This window comes from Anser cygnoides, chromosome 16 (assembly GCF_040182565.1).
Source record: "Anser cygnoides isolate HZ-2024a breed goose chromosome 16, Taihu_goose_T2T_genome, whole genome shotgun sequence".
In the NCBI taxonomy this organism is placed as follows: Eukaryota; Metazoa; Chordata; class Aves; order Anseriformes; family Anatidae; genus Anser; species Anser cygnoides.
In genome coordinates, this window is record NC_089888.1 from 11,530,206 (window position 1) to 11,549,880 (window position 19,675).

The 19,675-nt window shown below is 50.0% G+C and overlaps 1 protein-coding gene across 4 annotated transcripts in view; it reads right to left on the reverse strand.

Moving 5' to 3' along the window:
* Positions 1-3,355: 3,355 nt before the first annotated feature.
* Positions 3,356-19,675, reverse strand: part of TOX2 (TOX high mobility group box family member 2) — a 131,546-nt gene continuing 115,226 nt past the window's right edge. For all 4 annotated transcript variants that reach the window (XM_066978174.1, XM_066978175.1, XM_048080673.2 and 1 more), the window contains 4 exons: positions 14,769-14,849; positions 12,761-13,168; positions 10,539-10,669; positions 3,356-4,484 (listed from right to left, as the gene is read on the reverse strand). In XM_066978174.1, the coding sequence (XP_066834275.1) occupies positions 4,448-4,484; positions 10,539-10,669; positions 12,761-13,168; positions 14,769-14,849 (657 nt within the window). In that variant the 3' untranslated portion in view covers positions 3,356-4,447. The remainder of the gene's footprint in view (positions 4,485-10,538; positions 10,670-12,760; positions 13,169-14,768; positions 14,850-19,675) is intronic.

Here is a 19,675-nt window from a genome sequence, read left to right on the forward strand (position 1 = left end):
AGCTGGAGGTGCTGAGCAGCCAGTGCTGGCTCTGGTGTACAACCTCTCACCACCAGCACTGCAGAGCAGCCCCAACCCCAATGGGACCTTTGGGGAATGGGGACACTGGCCACGGTGCAAAGCTGCCCTTGGTGGGGGGACAGGACCTCACCTGGCTTGGCACAAGCCTTCTACTACTGGCACGTGCCGCTGCTGTCAAGGGCCTGATATTTGTCAAACGAAGTCCTTTCCTTTGATTCTTCTTGCGTAAAGTTTTCAGTATTGCTTGTCAGGACTGGTTTCCCTTCTGTTCAATCATCTTAATAATAATGGCATGGGGCGGGACATGGGGCACTGCTGGTGGGTGATCCCCTTCCTGAGCGAGCTGTCCAGAGACACAGCGTCTGCCTGGACGGCAGCCTTCGGGGCTGCATCTCTGCCCCCAAAGGGTTAACACCGCTAAGATCCTGCTGATCAGATTTGCTAAACTCCCCATTACATCCCACTGCGTTGCTAATTACGTCCTCATAAGCTAAAGTCAATTAGAGAGGTTTCTCCCTGCCTGCACTTCTTGACTTCAGTCTCCATCATCGGCCTTGGGCCTGGGAGCACCTGCCTGGGTCCTGCTTCCCGCCGTGGCCCTAGAAGAATCCAGTCCCAAAGCCATTTTGGAGCCTTCCGGTGACAAAAGTGGCACTTGCTGGCTGAAAGCAGGGGCTCTGCAGCGGCCCCTGCATGGGGAACGTGACCTGCGAGGAGCAATTGCAGCCGCCCAGGCACAAGGAGAAGGGAGGGGAGCTGATATCCTTCTTCAAATATGGAAAAAATTACTGCAACAAGGAAAGCAATAACTTCTCCCCGATGTTCAAATGTGAGGGATTTGCTTTGTAGGGAGAGAGATTTTCTGTGATTCTGTGATTCTGTGATTTAGGTTAACTGCCTGGAATTGAAAGGTTTTTAGAGGGAGGTTAGGCACACAGGGAGGGTTTAGGAAGGGCTGACCCTGCCATGAGGCACTAGAGGGGATCAGGTAGCTTCTCAAGAGCCAGCTACCATATTTTCTACTAAAGCTGGTCAAAAATGAAGGATTCAGACCAAGGAGAGGGTTCCCGGCCATGCCACTGCTGCCTGGCCGATGTGCCCATAGGGCTGGGTGAGCGGTGCCTGCACCATGCCTGCCACCCGTGTCCCCTGCCAGCCACTGGACGTGTGCCTCCAGCCAGCCCCCGTTTGGGTGGCATTCAGCTCAGGGGTCTGGCACAAGGCAGTGCTCTGGTGCTGGCCTCTCCCAGACCTTCTCCCGCGGCTGGCAGCAGCTTCCCTGTGATTTCAGCTTCTCTAAGCCGCTTAACTGCTGCATGAAAAATATTAAAGTTCAGGAACTCTCCTATCTCCTGGCTGTGATAACTTAAGGTAGGTTTTCATCTTAATGTCCTGTTCTCCTCCCCCGTTTTAGTAATTGCATATGTGGAAGAAATCTCCTGGCTCTGATATTGCAGGGTAATTATCTGTTCACTGCAAGCTAGCCAGGCAGGGCCGGGATGCCATCGTGCACGCTGCTCCCCAGGAAATTTTATTATGCTCCACGCTTCGTTTTCAAATGGATCAAGATGACAGAGGTCAGAGGGGAGCTTCAGGGTCCGAGGCTGGGCATCAGGGAGGAAGAGCCCCATGTTTACAGCTTCCTCCAGCAGCTCTGCTCATTGCCCACCTCCAGCACCCTGCGCTGTGCTGGGAGAGCCCTGATTTCACTGTGCTCGTGCCAAGGCTCGCTGTGCTTACACCAGCATGGTTAACGGGACAAGGAGCAGGCACTTTTTGCTTTGTACCTGCTCTTTAGAGAGCAGGAAGCGTGGGGTTAAACAAGTAGCTTCTCTAATGAAAGTTGATTCATAGAGTTACATCTTGATTTCACGTCTCGCTCTCATGCAGAGAAGGCAAATGCTCTCAGCAGAGAGGACTGGCACTCGATGGCCTCGCAACGACGCTGCCATGGCCTCAGAAGAGGCGGCTAACACAGATGTGGTGTCAGGCTGATTGCAGAAGTTTGTGACCCGCCTGGACCTCTGCGGGGTGCCGGGGGCTCGCCACCCCGTGTCGTGGTGCTGTTGCCTCCCCCTCTCCCAGCGCCCCGAGGGGGGCCGCAGGCCACGGCCTGCTCCCAAGGCCACCGCACCCCGCGCCACGTGAAGGCCTCACCCCTGCCTCCCCACGGAGGCCAGAGCGGGAAGCTTTGGGGTGACAGATGGTGGGATTTTGGGGTGTTTTTGGTGTGTCAGCAGGGTGCAGGGTACACATCAACCACGGAACACAGCAGGACACCCCCCACCCCCACCCCCCATGCTCCTTGCCCTGTCTGGTGGTCAGCAAGGGCACCTGGCACCACAGGGGGGACATGCTGCACCAGGCACAGGGCATGGCAGCATTTCTGAAGAGTGTATAAAACCATTAGGCAATGAAAAAGACCATTTATCTCATCAAAAAAAACCCTTAGCTCTGAAGGGTGAGCTCCCTCTGGATTATTAAAACGGTCTGAAGGCTTTAAAAAGTTATTTTAAGTCATTGGAGAACATAAATGTTAAAGCCACTTTCATCATAAATGGGTAACAGTGGGGATAATGGGATCTTAACTATGACATTTGGACCTAAATGAGACCTGAAGCCCTGAACTGCGTGAGAAATGCAGCCATGCCGCAGCTTCCCGTTTTTCCATTTAAATGCACCCCTGCAGAAATTGGGCCTTATCTAAATGACAGCAACTTGTGTGCCAGTAACACCGTGAGGGGAGACTCTCACGGCCAAGGCTGCCTGTAAAAACGGGCTTAAAATGGTACATTAATTAACGGGTTTCCTCCAGGCAAGTGGCCTGAGGTGTGAAATTTCATGTCGTGTTAGTTTTTATGCCATTCAAATATTCCATCCTTCTTATGTGTTCGCCACGGCTTCCTAGGAAGAGATGGAACTGGGCTCCTGTGGGCATCTGGTGGTGGCCCCCGGGCAGCTCGGTGCCCCCACGTCCGCACGGACATCGCTGTTAATGCACAGGGCAACGAGCTGATGCTGAGGCAGGGAGGTACCCTCTGCTGAGTGTGAAGCGGGCTTTTTCCAAGAAAACACGTGAAAAATGCGTGTCTGTCAGCGTGGCTGCCATTGCTCAGCCATAATTTTTATTGCCGGGGTGGTCCCTGACATATTTAGTTACGTACTGTTACCCAAAGCAAGGGGGGGTGGAGAAAGCAAGTGAGGATGTGGTGGGAGAGGAGCAAGGGACGGGGGAGCTCAGGAGCACAGGGACAAGGCACGGGGCATTTTCGGGCTGCGTACCTTGGGCCATGTTAGCGAAAGCAGCCCCCAAAATAAGGAGAGACCGGTTCAGTTCTACTTTTCATATGTTTTATTATAAAGAAAGGTAAGATAAGCATTGTGAACCGAATGTGCCAGGTGCTGCGAATGCAGCACCTTCAAACAAAATAAAAAATTAAAAAAAAAAAATGCACCTTATGAGAAACTGTAATTATGCTCTCTAATCTTTCATAAATAGACAAAAATCATTGTCAGCAATTTTTAAATAGATGGACATATGGCAGAAAAAATATAATAATGCCATAGAACATGGATATAAATTGTCCATTTCTTGCTGTACAAATAATAGAAACAAGTTTGGCAGGCTTTTTTTGTTGTTTTTGTTTTTTTTTTTATACACATCTCCCTTCTATGTATAACTAAAAAATGTGCTACAATTAATATAAAATGCTTTTACTATAAAGTAAACTACTAATTTTTTTTTCACAAAAAAATCTTAAAGATGTCTTTAGCACAGCTCTAAAACACTTAGTAAACTACTTACAACTATCCAACAAATTATATTTTTCATGATCTTTTTCACATTTTTCCTCTCATATTTTGCCTTCTGCTCTCTCCCCCCACCTACCTAGGAATAGTTTTTATTTAATTTTTGTATTTTTTTTGCCAGACATCCAAGGCCTTTGCATGTACAATATTCACACAAACTTCACATTTTTCTTGCACAAAGTTTAGTGCTGTTAGCAAGTCAAAAGAGTGCATCCTCCTACTGAGCTGGCCTAATGCTTGAGGACACCAGACCTGGGCTTATGCTGTGTCTAAAAGCAGTTCACTAGGAAAATAGTCTGTAGCTAAGCTGATGGCAAGCAGAAAAATGGTGTCCCCCTTTTTTTTTTTGTTGGTTTTGTGTTTATTTATTTTTTATATATATATATATTTTTGTTCTTCATGATTTATGAGGTTTTGGGCTTCCACAGAAAGTAGACTTTAGAGTTCAGAAATAATCAGAGAAAACTGCTCTTGGAGCCTGGGAACGAAGCCAGCGACGAGGTGCAGTGGTTGCTGCTCGTCCGTAGGACTTGCTCGGTGCCTCTCCGCGTAGTCTGTAGGATAGACCCTCCCAAGTGTCCTTCATCTGAGCCTCCCCGAACAGGGATGGTGAGCCTTAGGTGAGGTAGAGCGCCTTGTCCCTTGGCAGCATGCTGTAAGAGAAAGGAGAGGCAGGAGGTGAGACGGGCTGGAAAATGGCCGGGAAGTCCCTTGGGAGAGCTGGCAGCCAGCAACAAGCACTTGCGTAGCTGTTGGCATGCTTGCTCTCAGCCCCACCGAGGCTTTTACGGCTCCCCGCGATGCAAAGCATCCAGTGGCTGGCACCTAGGGGCAGGTGTGCGGAGAGGAACCAAGCAGAAGGCACTTGGGAGTTTGAGCGTGCAGTAGTTTCGGTTCTTCCTGAATTGTAACAATAAGGGCTGAGACACCAGGTCATCTCCAGGGGCGAATTTTGGCTCTCCCTGCGCTGCAGGGAAGGGCCAAGTCTGGATTTCCCCGCAGAGCACACAGGTGTGACACTGGTACCAGCTCCACCATCATGCAGACACAGTCCTCAGGCTCAGCCATGGGGGGTTAGGAAAGGTGCACTTGCTTTTGGATTAAATGTGTCGTTTTGATGCTGCACATGGAGTAGGGGGTCGCAAAAATGTGATTAAGGGTATCACAGTATCACAGATTTCTAGGTTGGAAGAGACCTCAAGATCATCGAGTCCAACCTCTGACCTAACACTAAGTACTCCACTAAACCATATCGCTAAGCTCTACATCTAAACGTCTTTTAAAGACCTCCAGGGATGGTGACTCCACCACCTCCCTGGGCAGCCCGTTCCAATGCTTAATAACCCTTTCGGTAAAGAAGTACTTCCTAACATCCAACCTAAAACTCCCCTGGCGCAACTTTCGCCCATTCCCCCTCGTCCTGTCACCAGGCACGTAGGAGAACAGACCAACCCCCACCTCTTTACAGCCTCCTTTAAGGTACCTGTAGGGAGCGATAAGGTCGCCCCTGAGCCTCCTCTTCTCCAGGCTGAACAAGCCCAGCTCCCTCAGCCGCTCCTCGTAAGACTTGTTCTCCAGACCCCTCACCAGCTTGGTCGCCCTTCTCTGGACTCGCTCGAGCACGTCCATGTCCTTCCTGTAGCGAGGGGCCCAAAACTGAACACAGTACTCGAGGTGCGGCCTCACCAGAGCCGAGTACAGGGGCACAATCACTTCCCTAGCCCTGCTGGCCACACTGCTTCTTATGCAGGCCAGGATGCTGTTGACCCTCTTGGCCACCTGGGCACACTGCTGGCTCATATTCAGCCGACTATCAACCAATACTCCCAGGTCCCTCTCGGCCAGGCAGCTTTCCAGCCACTCATCTCCCAGCCTGTAGCTCTGCTTGGGGTTGTTGCGCCCCAGGTGCAGGACCCGGCACTTGGCCTTGTTGAACTTCATGCAGTTGACCTCAGCCCATCGCTCCAGCCTATCCAGATCCTCCTGCAGAGCCTTCCTGCCCTCGAGCAGATCAACACACGCACTTAGCTTGGTGTCATCTGCAAACTTACTGAGGGTGCACTGGACGCCCTCATCCAGATCATCGATAAAGATATTAAAGAGGACCGGCCCCAGTACCGAGCCCTGGGGGACACCACTAGTGACCGGCCTCTAACCAGATTTGACTCCATTCACCACAACTCTCTGGGCCCGGCTATCCAGCCAGTTTCTAACCCAGCAAAGCGTACGCCAGTCCAAGCCCCGAGCAGCCAGTTTCTTGAGGAGAATGTTGTGGGGAACTGTGTCAAAAGCCTTACGCCTGGGTCTTACGCCTGAAGACGCCTGTGGGTGTCCAGAAGGATTTACAGAAGTCAGGTGGCTGAAGACTGTGGGAACAGGAGACATCACCTGCTCAACGCCCTGCTCCTCCTCTCCCAAAATAAGTACAACTAGAAAAATTAATAATCAGGAAGTAAGGGGAAAAAATGCTGTGAGACAGCAACACCAGCCAGTCTGTCCCTCAGTCTGCTGAAGGCAGCAGGAGGCAAAAGAAACCCATGGAAGATGAGTGTGCCCCTCTCCCTGGCTGAAGGGCAATTTGGGCTTTGCTCTGATAACCATTTCATTTGAAAGGGTTGTATCGTCTGCACAGCTCTGACGGAAACATCGTTGGGGCCTTAAAAGTAGTGAAGGACATTACAGAGCTTTGGGAAATTCTGGTGTGGGTGTGATTGTGAGTGGAATAATGGGGAAAGAGCATACAACAAGGCAATGCTGTTGCTGATAGAGTGCAGCGCAGAAGAGTCTGCACTTTGTTAGTCTCCACATTTTATAATTTGCATTTAAAATGCAGAGTGTTCCCTACAGCACTCTGCAAAGATTTAATACCAGCGAGCAGCAGTGAGGTATTCCAATACTAAAACTTCATTAATTTTACAAAATATGCTACAGAACACTTCCCAGTTCATTACGGAGTATTACTATAAATAATTGAATCCAAACTAAGTGCATTTGCGGGGTTTTGTCTTTGTCTTTTTACAGAGTTTGCTCACTTAGTTTCTGATTCAGAAACTTCCCCCACTTAGAGTGGATTGCTTCATCAGTAGCAGGAATTAGCACAGCTGTCAGCATCTGGATGAAGTGGCTGTACATGGCATCGTGCGTCTGGACAAGGCATACCTGGGAGCGTCCCAGCTTCTAGCCCAAAAGAGTGGGAAGAGGGGAGAAAAGTTGCCCAATGACAATACATTTATAATGGCAGCGTCACGCAACAACACGCAGGTATGTTTTCAACAGCTCACTTAACTAGCAGGCCTAGGCTATGGATAAGGTGAAATTCACGGGGATTTCACATGACACACAAAGATCAACACGGCCCCAAAGCAGGGCCATCTAGGAGCAGGTTTCTCAGCATCTTCAGATTAACACGGTGTCTGAATAACAGCATCCCTGAAACCTGGTGGATACAGTTACCTCTTGCAAACGAGAAGAAGGACATAGGGAGATGACTCAAGTTCAGTGTTACCACCCCAAATCTAAATGGTAGGAGGCAAAAGTGAATGAATCCCGAAGACAGCTTTGGTATGGAAAGAGCAGAAAAATGGTTAGGTGCCTTGAGGAATTAGGAAAAATTTGGAAGTAATTGCAAACCACGCTGCAACCTTGGTAGAGGTGAGCTAGCTACCGTGGAGAAAGTGACTGCAAAACACGGGTGTTCGATGGGTGCCTGGGAAAGAGCAAGCACGAGAACAAGGTAGGGGAGATGGGGGATTGTGTAAATATAGTTTGTGATACGATGGCAAAAAGTAATGAAATTGTATGCTGCAATTGCTTGTGGGAAGTGATAGTCATGTACTGAGTGGGAATGGAGAAATGCTGCCCATGACTTTGCTAGCAATCTAGGGTAGCTTGGGCTTAAGCCCAGAAAGAGCTAGGAAAATTGGATGGAAGTCAGTGAGCACAAACTCATTACGAACGGGGAGGGGATGGGCTAAAACATCTAAATCCCTCTCTAATATGGCTGATTTATGAATTAAGGAGTGCCTGCTCACAGGATCCTGGGATCTGAGGGGTGTAAGCGAAGAAGTATCATTTAATGGCATTTTAACTAGCACTGGCTGGCTGAAGAAAAGCTTCAGCAATTCTTCCTTAAAGGATTTACTAGATGGGGAGGGACAGAGAGAAAGCCAATCTCGTTAGCTTTTCAGAAGTTGTCTGGATGAAAAACACAAAAGGAAATGCAAGACTGGGGGGTTTTACCCCAGCTAACCCAGTGCCGACATCACGGGAACTGAGGAAACACCAAGCTCATGGCATGGAGGCGAGGAGGAGCCCAAGGGCAACTTTGATCAGAGCTTGCAATTAGTGCAAAACTGGAGAAAGAGTACAGGCAGGAAGAAGATGTTGAGAGTCAGATAAACCTCTTTTCAGGACAAGCACAAATGGAGACACGGGGGCTGCAGTTCAGCAGTAAGAAGATGGTCGGTCCGACAGACACTGCAGGCAACGCAGCGCACGCACATTGGTAGCAAACACGAGGGGCTGGCAGCAGCAGGCGGTGGTGGCTCTGCTGATGCACCGGGCTTTACAATCAAATGGAAGAAGTCAGCTCTGGGAGCTGGGTTTCCAGCAGCTCGTCTGTCTCTAGCCAGAGGAGATGGGCTCTTTCCTTAAGAGACTACGGCATTTTTTAGTGCACTAAGCGCTCTCGGCAGTACTGATCCATATGCATCTGAGTTCATTGCTATAACCTACTCTAATAATTATCTGGAAGTCTCTGCATAATCTGTCTGGTTTTAAAATGATTTTTTTTTCCAGGAAGCTGCGATAAACCCATGAAATTCGATATTTCTGCTGTGACAAAGACATGAAATGCATGAGCTTTGATCATGAATTGCATGGGCCCTCTGCTAACAATAGGGCGCTCTAGCCGCATGGCAAAGAGCTTGTTTTAGCAACACAAAACCCAGTCCTGCCTGCAACGTTAGCATTTCACCTGTGTCTGGGAGACGCTTCTGCTCAGCTCCTCTGCAAACTGGGACCTGTGTGCCACAACCCTCCAAGTGTTTTGCCCACAGGATCTAAAATTACATTTATCATCGAGTGTCAAATAGCTTCCTCTTGTTGGGTCGTCTGCAGAGCCCTCAGTATGGACCACGCCAAATTCCCTGACGGAGCCCAGAATAATCCCTGTAGCTGAGCACCCTCGGCAGGCAGACAGCAGACATATTCTAATGGCTTGGTGAGTTATTTATTTCCCTGAAAGAAATAAATGTCTGTACAGTCTGTGCCCAGCCCAGCCATTGTAAGTGCACTGCTGGCACAGGCGGGAGCTGTACTCTGAAAAGCCTGGGAGCTTGCTATTATCTCCAGTGAAAGCACTATGTTCCAGCACTTCAAGCAAATCAAACAATACTCAGAAGCTACTAAGCCTCCTTCCCTACCTGCTCTAGCAGCAAACCCCGTGCCTGTTTTACAGAGTACAAGAGCAGTCTCGAAACTATTACTGCTGAACCAAGAGCACCTGATTAGGCTGAGGTTGGAAATGGCTTTCACACCCTCGCTGCTCCCCAGCTTTGAGACAATCCCGATGTTTTTAATTATTGGGGAATTCAAGCAGCATTGAAAGGACCTTCCTGCTGGCGCTTGTAGGCTGTAAGGGGAAAGATCTGCACAGATGCTGGTGGCCTTTCCTGCAAGGTGCAGAGGACCAGAGCATCACGCAGCTCTCGGGAGAAGCCTTTGAACCCTCTCATGGCTAAACCCTAGGGTGGATAAGGGACCTGCTGCTAGAGACAGCCAGAGATTGTGGCCTTGGCAATAACAGCAAACTCTTTAGAAGGAGAAGCACTTTGCTTACGGATGTGGCCAAATGCCCTCAAAGCCCACCATCTCTTGGTACTCACTGGGCAGCCACAGTGGAGCTCCTCAACAAGAGTTTAGTTCTCTCAAGCAAGCAGCAAAACCACAAACTGGCTGCTCTGGCTGCACACAGCAGCCGCTGCTGGCGAGCCCACACAATAATCTGGCAAGTAGTTCTAAAACACTCATTTGGGCATAATGCACCAAACACTCACAGGACATGGATTTCTCTCCCGTTCTTTGGGTGATGGCCATGCTGGACCCAATGCACGCAATAGGCTGGGCTTCCCTGTCCTGCTCTGAAAGGAAACACGTCAAGCTCTCCCATTGCCAATGGGATGGAAACCCCCCAAAAAGAGAAAACCCCTCATGTCCAATGATGAAATTATCCATGATTTCTTAGCTACCTGCTTCCACAGCGTCACGTCAGTGAGCCCACAAAGAGGAAACCTTGAGCATCATTTACCGTAACGAGCCTAACCACTTGCTGTACGTTTGGGGGCAGAGTCTCAACTGCTGCAAGCTGCCAGACTTCCAACAACTTACAACCACACTGTGTATCCTGTACTTTCTGGTTAAAAGATGCTGACCCATTTGGCTTGGAGGAGGCAGAAAAACCTCTGCAGAAATTGCTTCTGCAGCTCAGCGATGGCTCAACCATGCCCCAGTGGCTCTTCAAGCCCAGGGCTCAAGTGACTCTTGTCAGTCTATGGGAGGAAGGAAGCACCGTGACAAGGAGATGCAAACTGTGCCACACAACATTATCCTCTTTTTATCACCCATCCCTATTTGAACATCAGATGACTGTATATTCACAGTTCAGATGACAGAAAGCACACGAGAGATGCCCCATTGTGTCTACTGGCCTGCAGTGGTTGATCCCACACTCTCTGCTGGGGTAGTCGCTGTCCCACTCAGTGCTTCCTGGAGGATTTGATGCACCAGGCGAACGGGGTCCAACGCTGTTTTGAAACTCAGACGAAATATGCGAAAAGTCCTGCGGGATGGAGGAAAGGAAGGGTTACACGAGCCCATGGAGGCAGGAGAAAACAAAGATCTAATAATATTGCACAGACATATTTGTGTGCCCCGAAAACGCTGCAGTGCAGGGTGCAGAAGTGCTTACATGGGGAAAGCAGCGGGTCCAACCCAGGACCTGAAACCCCATGGTGGGACTGAGCAGATCGTGAGATGCTGCAAGCAGGTGTCCACGCAGCCATGTCTGCCCTGCACCCCTCTGCCCAACTCTTGTTTTTTGGGTCCTCGAGGGGACGGTAAGTGGCTGCAGAAGCATGGCCAGGAAAGCCTTCGCATCGGCATGCGGGCAATCAAACCCATTTTTCCACTCGAAGTGCAGCTCCCTTTGCAGTAATGCATTAGCCCCTCGTAATGTACGGTAACAAGGCAAAGAACATCCACACAAGCAATACTCTCTCCATCAGCTGTCACTGCTGGCAATTTAACAAGGGCTCTGTGGGGCTGTTTTATCTGAAAGCCAATTGCGATCCCAATTTTTTGGGGCCTGCTTAATTAGGCAATGCATATAAAAAAAGAGAATCATGGTAGTTACCTGACTAAGAATATGATTTTCTCCAAAATGTCCAAATTAGGAAAGCATGTCTTTTTTTTTTTATAACCATTTAAAATTTTATTAACAAAGATGTGAAATGAAGCTTCACAAAATGCTGCCCTCAGCAACAACAAACACCCCAATTAAAGTGATTATGAGGATCCCCTTTTATGCTCATTTCTGCATGTGGGCTACCACTGAATGACAGAAGCCACGTTTGCTTATGTAGGCCCAAAGTAAAATCACCATGCTGTGGACGTTCCTTGGGATACCCTGAGCAGGTTGGGAATGAAAACCTGTTCTAGGATCTGATGTTCCCAAATATGTCATCTTTTTCTTACTGTCAGGGATAACTGTGCTTCCACATCCCTACTCTCCTTTTCCTTGCTTTCACTGCAATAGCTATTCCAAAATTAACAGTTTCTGTTTTCTCAAAGCTAGCTCCAAATTGAATGGGTCACATTACGTGAAAGAAAGCTTTGTTCATCGCTAAAGTACTGTGTGAATTTTGTGATATATAGCTAGTAAACACGTGAAACACAAATTATTCAACCATCTGGGTGAATAATACAGTTAAAAGTATCATCAAGTAAATGGTAGCAGCTGTGAATTCAGAGCATATGTCCTTCGCTGTGAATAGTTGGTCCAGTTCATATTCCAGATGGAGAAACTCTGGAAACCACTCATCTCCCTCTCCATGTACTGGCATGTTCTCTATAAGGTAGAGGCAGTGGTTCTTACTACTGCCAGTTTTTCCTCCAGATACATTTTCTTAGTGGATTTAGAGAAGAGAAGCAGTGACGCCTCCACGTGGGCTGCCAGCCTGAGCCGGCCATGGCTAAGGGTGGTTTCCGTCGGTAGGTTTTACACCTTGTAGCCAGGTCCATGCGATTCGTGTCACTGCTGTGCTGTTAGGATTAGCATACGTGTAAGCATCCTCTTGGCTCTCTGCCACCACGGCAATGTTCTCCAATCGCTAGGCAACTTTTGGAAAAACACTCGTTTTCCGTCCTGCTAGTGACGTTCCCTCTACATTTTTCTTCTTCTTCCTGGTGAACCCCACCTCTGTCGTTCTCCCACAACCTTTCAGCCCTCCCTTCTTCCAGCAGCGTCACTGGGGGGCTTCCCGCTGACCGCCCAACCGACCACTTCAGAAGACCATTGGTGAACCCCTCCCAAACAAAGCTGGGGGCCACGAGCCCCAGGAGCAGCCACCAGGGGCATCTCCAGCTCCTGCAGCTCCCCCCGTGGAACAAACCTCCCTCGCGTCAGTCGCACAGCCCTGCAACCTGGGGGGTGCTTGCCCTCCTCGGTGGCGCTTTTAAAAACATCCCCCCAAAACGTGTCCTGGAGGCTCTGCAAGGTGACAGAGCCAGGAGAGGACTCCCCCGCCGGTCACGCCAGAGGGGACAACATCTGCACCCAACACCCCCAAACCACGCAGGGACCGACCGACCCCACGCAGCGAAGGGAACCGCTCCTCCTCTTAGTCAAGCGCATCGCCGGCCGAGCACTCACCTGCTGCCCGGGAGGCGAGGAGTTCATGGGGGGCTGTACCTGTAGTGCCATGGGGGGGGACAGGAGGGGCTGCTGGGGGACCTGCTGCATGCTGAGGGGCTGGCTGAGGAGGGAGCTCTGCGGGTGGTGCAAGGAGAGCTGCTGGTGGAGGGGAGGGCTGATCTGGAAGGCGGGCGGCGGGGAGGCACTGATGCTGGGCAGCATGGGCTTGGAGGGCAGGGTCCGGGGCAGGCTGGGGTGGGGGTGGCCGCGGTAGCTCTGCAGGTCCGACGGGGACAGGAAGGAGCCCAGGCCGGGGTAGGGCGACGAAGCCTGCGGGGGCATCGGGTACATGGGCTGCTTGGGCGGGATCATCTTGGAAGGTGGGTTGGGTTGGGCGCTTTTCGTCTCCCCCTGGTCGGCAGAACTCTGTGGGAAAACAGACCGCAGGCGGGTGAGGGAGGAAGGAAGCGTGGTTATCCGTCCCCGGGCGCCTCTCCTTCCCGGGCAGGCCACAAGCACCAGGGCAGGAGCGCAGTTTGCAGACGTCCGCCTGGAGCCTGTGCTGCTGAGCCCCACTCCCATCCCACCCAGCCAGCACGTGCATCTCCAGCGCTGGGGCTAGCGAGGGGGCAGCAGGCTGGGCCTGGCACCCAAACCTCTGCAATTAATCTCCAGAAACTCCACCATACATTCGGCAGAGCCTGGAGCACGGGAGAGGCATCAACCGGCGCGGAGGCAAGCTGCCTGTCCACAGCTCGCCGCATAGGTCCAAACAGGTGGGTGAGAAAATCGCTTTTGCTTCCCGTAAAGCGCAAATGGGACTGTAAAAATTCTGCTTGCTTAATCTCGAGCATTCCTGCAGCCTTGTGGGCCTATAACACACAACACAACGGTGGCCTCATTTCTGCAGGAAAAAGAGAAGAACGACAGGACATTTTCTGTCTCGGACAATGAGGTTTTTGTCCGGTGATGGGCTCTGTAACAATCCTCCAGATCTTTTCTCACCCAGCAGCAGGGAACACACTGTGCTGTTTTACTCAAAATATAGTTGCTCTTCTGCAAAAAAATTGGTTATTGGAGAGACGGGGAAGGAAACGAAATCATGGAGTGTGGTGACTCCATGCCCTCCATGCCACCTGCCCCACACTGATGCTACACACGTTCAAAGCAAGACCCTCATACGTTACCAGAGGGACTAAGAAGTGCTTTTAAACCCCCAAATAGCTCTTTCCATGCCCATTTTAGAAATCTGTCCTTGCTGCTGATCTGTTCACAACTTAATGGTGATAGTGCTCTTGTCTGTGCAAAAGCCTTGAGCCTTTCCAGCCCACCACCATCCTGCAGATGAGGGATTTGGGACATCACATTATCTCCTGTGGCAGCTGCATGTGATTTTTAAGTATTGAGGCTGTGGTACAGTACCAAGCACAGACAGTACATACAGTACAGCACATGGAGGGAGCAGGAACCGGACAAGTCATCAAGATGCTCCGGTCCTGCTCTGCCACCCACAACGCCCAGTGCCCACCAGCACTGCCCAGAGCATGTCCCAGTGCTGTGCCAGGAGCTGTGGGCGTGCTGGAAACCCTGCAAAGGCCCTGTGGGGCTGCGTATCTGTGTTTGGCCAAACAACATAAATGGACCAAGAGACGGACCGAGTCACCAGAGATGTCCAGAGATGGACCAAGACACCACGAGACAGCTGGCAGCAGCCTGGTACCGCCAGGAGCTGGCTGAGTGCAGGAGATGGGGCATGAGCCCAGTGGAGGTGGCCCCATCACCCCAGGTCTGGCCTCCTTCCCCGCCTATCTCAGTGCCAAGGGGGCAGCTGAAGGTGTGGGCAGCAAGGAGAAGGGGGTTTGTGGGGTGGCAGCCACACGAGCTACCAAGCTGCTGGCACGACCATCTCGATGGGCCTTTGGAGCTCACGCTCCAGGCGAGGGGGGGACCTTCACAGTCCCCTTGCCTTTTTCTGTGCCCGTCCTCAGTCCTGGCACTGAGGTGGGAACAGGCAGCAGACACATACCTTGGAGACCAGGCTGGCCCGGTACGCGGCCAGGGCTTTGAGATACTCCTTCTTCGCCGCTTCTGTTTTCCTCTTATATGCCTGAAAGGACCAGACAATGAAGAATCGTTAATAAAGCAGCACCGGCTGCTGCTGGGCTCGGCTGTACCCTGCCTGCTCTGCCGGACCCCCTCCCACCGATGCGGATGGGGCTTTGAATCACATGCGTGAAAACCTCGGTTCTGCCGGAGAGGAATTTACCCCAAATCAAGCAAATAAAGCCCTGGGAGGCTGTTACAGGGAGAAACCACTGAATGAACTTCCTGATAGGAATTGGAGGAGACTGCGATCCAGGCTCTTGGAAAAACAAGACAAGAGTCCAAATCCCCGAATTATAACTTAAAAAATAGCGAGACATTCAGAAATCCTACACTACTGCCTCATTTCCCTGGCTTTCCCGTTACTGAGCCAAGAGCTCCCACTCTGCAGCTCTTCTCTGCAGCCCTGGCAGCTGGGAAGTCCTTTCCCTGGCATATCAAAGTCGAGATTTTTGCCTAATCTTATGACTCGAGGAGCTGGGGCTTTCAGAGAAACAGCAAGTATCAGGAGGGTTTCCTACCCTAAGAAAAGAAAAAGCTTTGTAAGAGTGGATTAGTGTTTATTCTCCCCTCTCCACCCTGCAGCTTCACAGGGCTGGTCTCCTTTCTGCCCTGAGTTCAGCTCCCCTTGCAGGGAAGTATAACAGCACAATTCAGGCAGGATGACTCCCTGTGTGGTAAAACAGATTAAACTGAGCAAGCAAGAAGAATGTTTTAAAATGGAATAAAAAAGGATAAGCGAAAGGAAGAAACTCCCAAGTAAAATATCCATCAGCCCTCTCCTCCACTGGAAACTCAAAGTGGCACAAATGAAGGTAATTTCAATTAGAAGAGCTTTGCATACATTTAATTCTGCTCTAAAAACAACATCAGCTTTGAACAGTCAATGCGCTGAAGCTTGGTGGGGAAATTGAGCTTTTTTCCACAGCAAATGTCCTGCGGATGGGGGAGGTTTGGAACAAATAATTAAACATCGCTCAGAGGACGCCTGATTGCTTGGTCCTCTCACCTGGTGTCTGGGTGCCCGGTCCCCGAATGTCCCAGCCCTGAGCATCCCGGCCCTGAGCATCCCGGCCCTGAGCATCGGTGCTGCTGCCCCGGGGCGATGCTGGGAGGTGACGGATTTGGGGTGATTCCCAATGACTTTAAAAAAAAAAGGGTGGTGCCGCTGAAATTCAAGCAAAGGAAGCAAAAATGCTGCAGCAGACCAGCGCTTTCACAAAACCGGTTTGGTTGTGCAAATTTAGCAGAATTTCCTCTTCTGTTTGGGAGCTTGACTCAGCATTGTTTTCATGTTGTGCTTTTGTAGTTCCCGTGCCACCTGCCATGACAGCGCCCGAAACTCCCTTCTAATAGAAAATAACCTCCGAACAGAAAAAAGCAGCTCCAGCAGCTGAGATATCCAGTCACTTGAATTTCAATTTAAAATCAGTACAGATAAATTCTATTAAAAATTGATTGAAAACCTTATTTCCACTGCTAAATCTGAGTGAATCCTTCAATGAAACATTTTGCCTGGACACACTGGAGGTCTCAGACGGTAATTTTCTGAAACCGAGCGTTTTCCTAAGTTTGTCTTTGGCTTTATGGTATTCGGCAAGTATTACATTTGGTCCATTCAGAACAAAATTACATTTTGAAATGTCAGCCTGAAGAAGAGTTTGCCTGTGAAAAGCAACTATTTCTTCAAACTGTATCAGTTACCCTAATAAAGGCCATTACCTCCCCCTACAGCCCTTGTAACAGCCCTTTACTGTAAAACAGAGACGCGGGGTTTCCATCAGCTCTGCTTCCAACAGATGCTCGTAACTGCGGTATCTGATGCCTGCACAATGAAATATGAATTCCTGCATCTCGGCCTGATATAACGATGGGTGTTGATGAATTGAAAACATTTTTATTTTTTTTCCTCTGTAATAGCAAAATGCCATCAGTGTGTTTTTTTTTTTTTTCTTTTTTCTTTAGGATGGAGGAAACCAAAGTACTGATAGCTACACGGACATAAATTTGATTATTTGGAAGATTTGTCTGGAGAAAAGCTTCAATTTATGGCTGTGGAAAGGGAGAGGGCAGGTCAGTTAGACTTCCTTAACCTAAATGCAAATAAATGACTAACTAACCAATTCGGTGCCTATCTTCATCTCAGCCACTTGTTCTTTTGTGCTTTTTTCTCACTCTTCACCTGTCCTTGTCTTTCCTAGCAGGTGGGGGCTGCGCTGTGCTTGTGTCTGCAGAGACGTGCGCGGCTGACCTCCAGGCCAGCTCCTGCCCCAGCCCTGGCCACGAGCCTGGTCCAGGGAAGGGCAAGAGGAGGGTAAGCCCACGCTATGCCCATGGATGCTCTCCCACACCCAGCTATTTCCACCTCAGGAGCGTTCCTGGGTCTTCACCCGCTCGGTGACCGTCCCTGTGCTGGGTCTCCTGCGGTGCTGCAGGAGGGGACATCATTTTTGCACCCACACGCTGCTCCATCGCGGGCATTTAACAGCAAAGATGCAGCCTGCTGTGACAGCCCCCAACACAACTTCTCACCAATCCTCTGTGTAAAAGCAGCTTCAGCGCAGTATTTATAACCTTTAAAATTTTAATTTAAACATTGACAAAACCATGTTACTTTCTAATTAAATCCCATTTTCTCCCAGGGATTTTAATTTCCAAGTAATTTATCAGATTTAAGGATCCTCAAAACATTTTGCATGTTTTCCTTTCTAACCTGCCATGCCCGCTGATTTATTTTTCTTATTTGCTAGCAGGAGGATTCATTAGTCATTAAGCAAGTGGGTGGGTTGAGGGGGGGGGGGGAGAAGCAGAAATGGTTAGTGATTATGAAAACAAAAAATCAGAGCTGTAAGAAGCATATGTTGGGATCGTAATCCTGACACCTCTGTGTCTCAGCAAAGCAGCTAGTAATTGTACCGTAATGAAATGTTCTTGTTTGATAACCAGTTAATTAGAGAAGACAATTATTCCAAACCCCGCTGACGCCCACGAGCGGCTCAGTGCCGTGCAGGCAGTGACAGCAGTAGCTGCTGTCAGTAACCTCTGCGTCCCAGCCACTGAATGGCAACGCTGCTTTCCAAGCTGGACAAGAGTGGAAGGGACCCCGGCTCTCCCCCGAACCCCTTTTCCTACTCCGTGCAGGGGACTGCCTTCATTTTGCAGCAGCACGGTCCGCGGAGCCCCGGTGAAAAGCCCTCTGCTGCATTCCCAGCTGGAGTTTGGGGCATTTTATTTCCAAAAAGTGACAGAGACCACCAGGAGAGAAGAGCTGAGAAGTGCACAAAGGTCACCAGAGCAGTGCTGAAGGACTTTGTTTACTTAGGCAGAAGACCAGGAGGAGCCTCCAAATGTGACGCTGCGAAGAAGGAGGCAGGGAACCATCCTCTGCATCGAGTGCAGATAGGAAAAGACGCAATAAGTTTAAGCTGTAGCAAGGGAAATGTTGGCTAAGCAGGACGAGAGTGTTCCTAACAGGAAGGATAATTAAGCACTGGAAGAGATTGCCTGGGGAGATGTGTAATCTCCACCACTGAAGGTTTAAGGACAGATTAGGCACATATCCATCAAGAATGGCTTAAGAAGAGATGATCCTGACTTCAGGCAGCAGTGTGGTCTGGCTGACCTCTTAAGTCTCTCCTTGCTCTCCTTTCTATGACTCCATGACTTTTTTCCTCCCAGATGTATACATTTGGATCTTATTCTGCGTGTAAATCTGGAGGGTTTTTTCTTGTAACTGTTACAGACTTTCCTTGAAAGTCTCTCTTTGGATCACTAGAACTTATGGTTTACTTACAATGACAGCTCGAAAGCACTTCCTCCCTGCCTGGCAGTGTCCACCACACCACCCATTTGCTTTGCATGCAGCCTCCACACGGCCATCAGAAATGCATACAGCAGGTACAGCCATGCCACCCTCCTATCCCCCCCCCAGCTCTTCCTCACCTCCCTGCACCCCCCTCCGTGTCCCTCCTGCCATCTCCTGGGGACAGTTTAATCCGTCCACCCCCCATCAAAATTAGCTTACCCAAACCACATTTTTTTGGGTGTAAATCTCAGCATACCTCCTTCTGTCTAACAGCTATACCCTGGATTGCTAAAGCCTGAGGCCACCAAGCTTGGACATGGGAAGCACCTGGCGCCCACCACAAGGTGGTGTTTAAGCAGCGCTCCACATCCCCAGGCTCTCCCAGCTACAGGATCCAACATCCCTGAGGACACCTCCCTGCAAGACTCTCGCTATGGGAACAATTTTGATGGTTCAGGAGAGCTCCTCCAGTACGCTGGTGGAGTTACAGTGCTGTGGAGCAGTCCTCTGGAGAATGAATGGATAGACACATATTCAAGCAGAAATTACCACAGATTGAAGTGTCCTGAAAAAATCCTTCTTTTTTTTTTATTCTGCCTTGACTCCATTGTGCCGTCTGGGTGTAAGTCAGCTATTGCTCCAGGACAAACCAGTGAGGACTCCAAAACGAAGCAGAGGAGGTGACAGATCCAACCGCTACCCTCTGAGGAGGATGAAAAGCTGACAACACCCACCTTCCACAGCTCTGATTTTGCTGCCCAAGAACAGAAGTCACACTCTTGGAGCTGCTTTTAACATCTTCCCGATCATTATCCGGATCTCCACCAGAACTCTCAACGTTGTGCTTGGGATCGGTGCTTTCGCCCTTCTCTGGTACACGACTTTCCTTGACACTCAGACGAAGCTGAAACCTCCTTGCAGCTCCTGGTCCGACCACCATGCTCCTCCAGCCCTGTAGCAATGCTGGAAGCGGGATGTTTGCTGGCCACGGTGCACACAGATGCCACAGGATGTCTGCTCTGTGA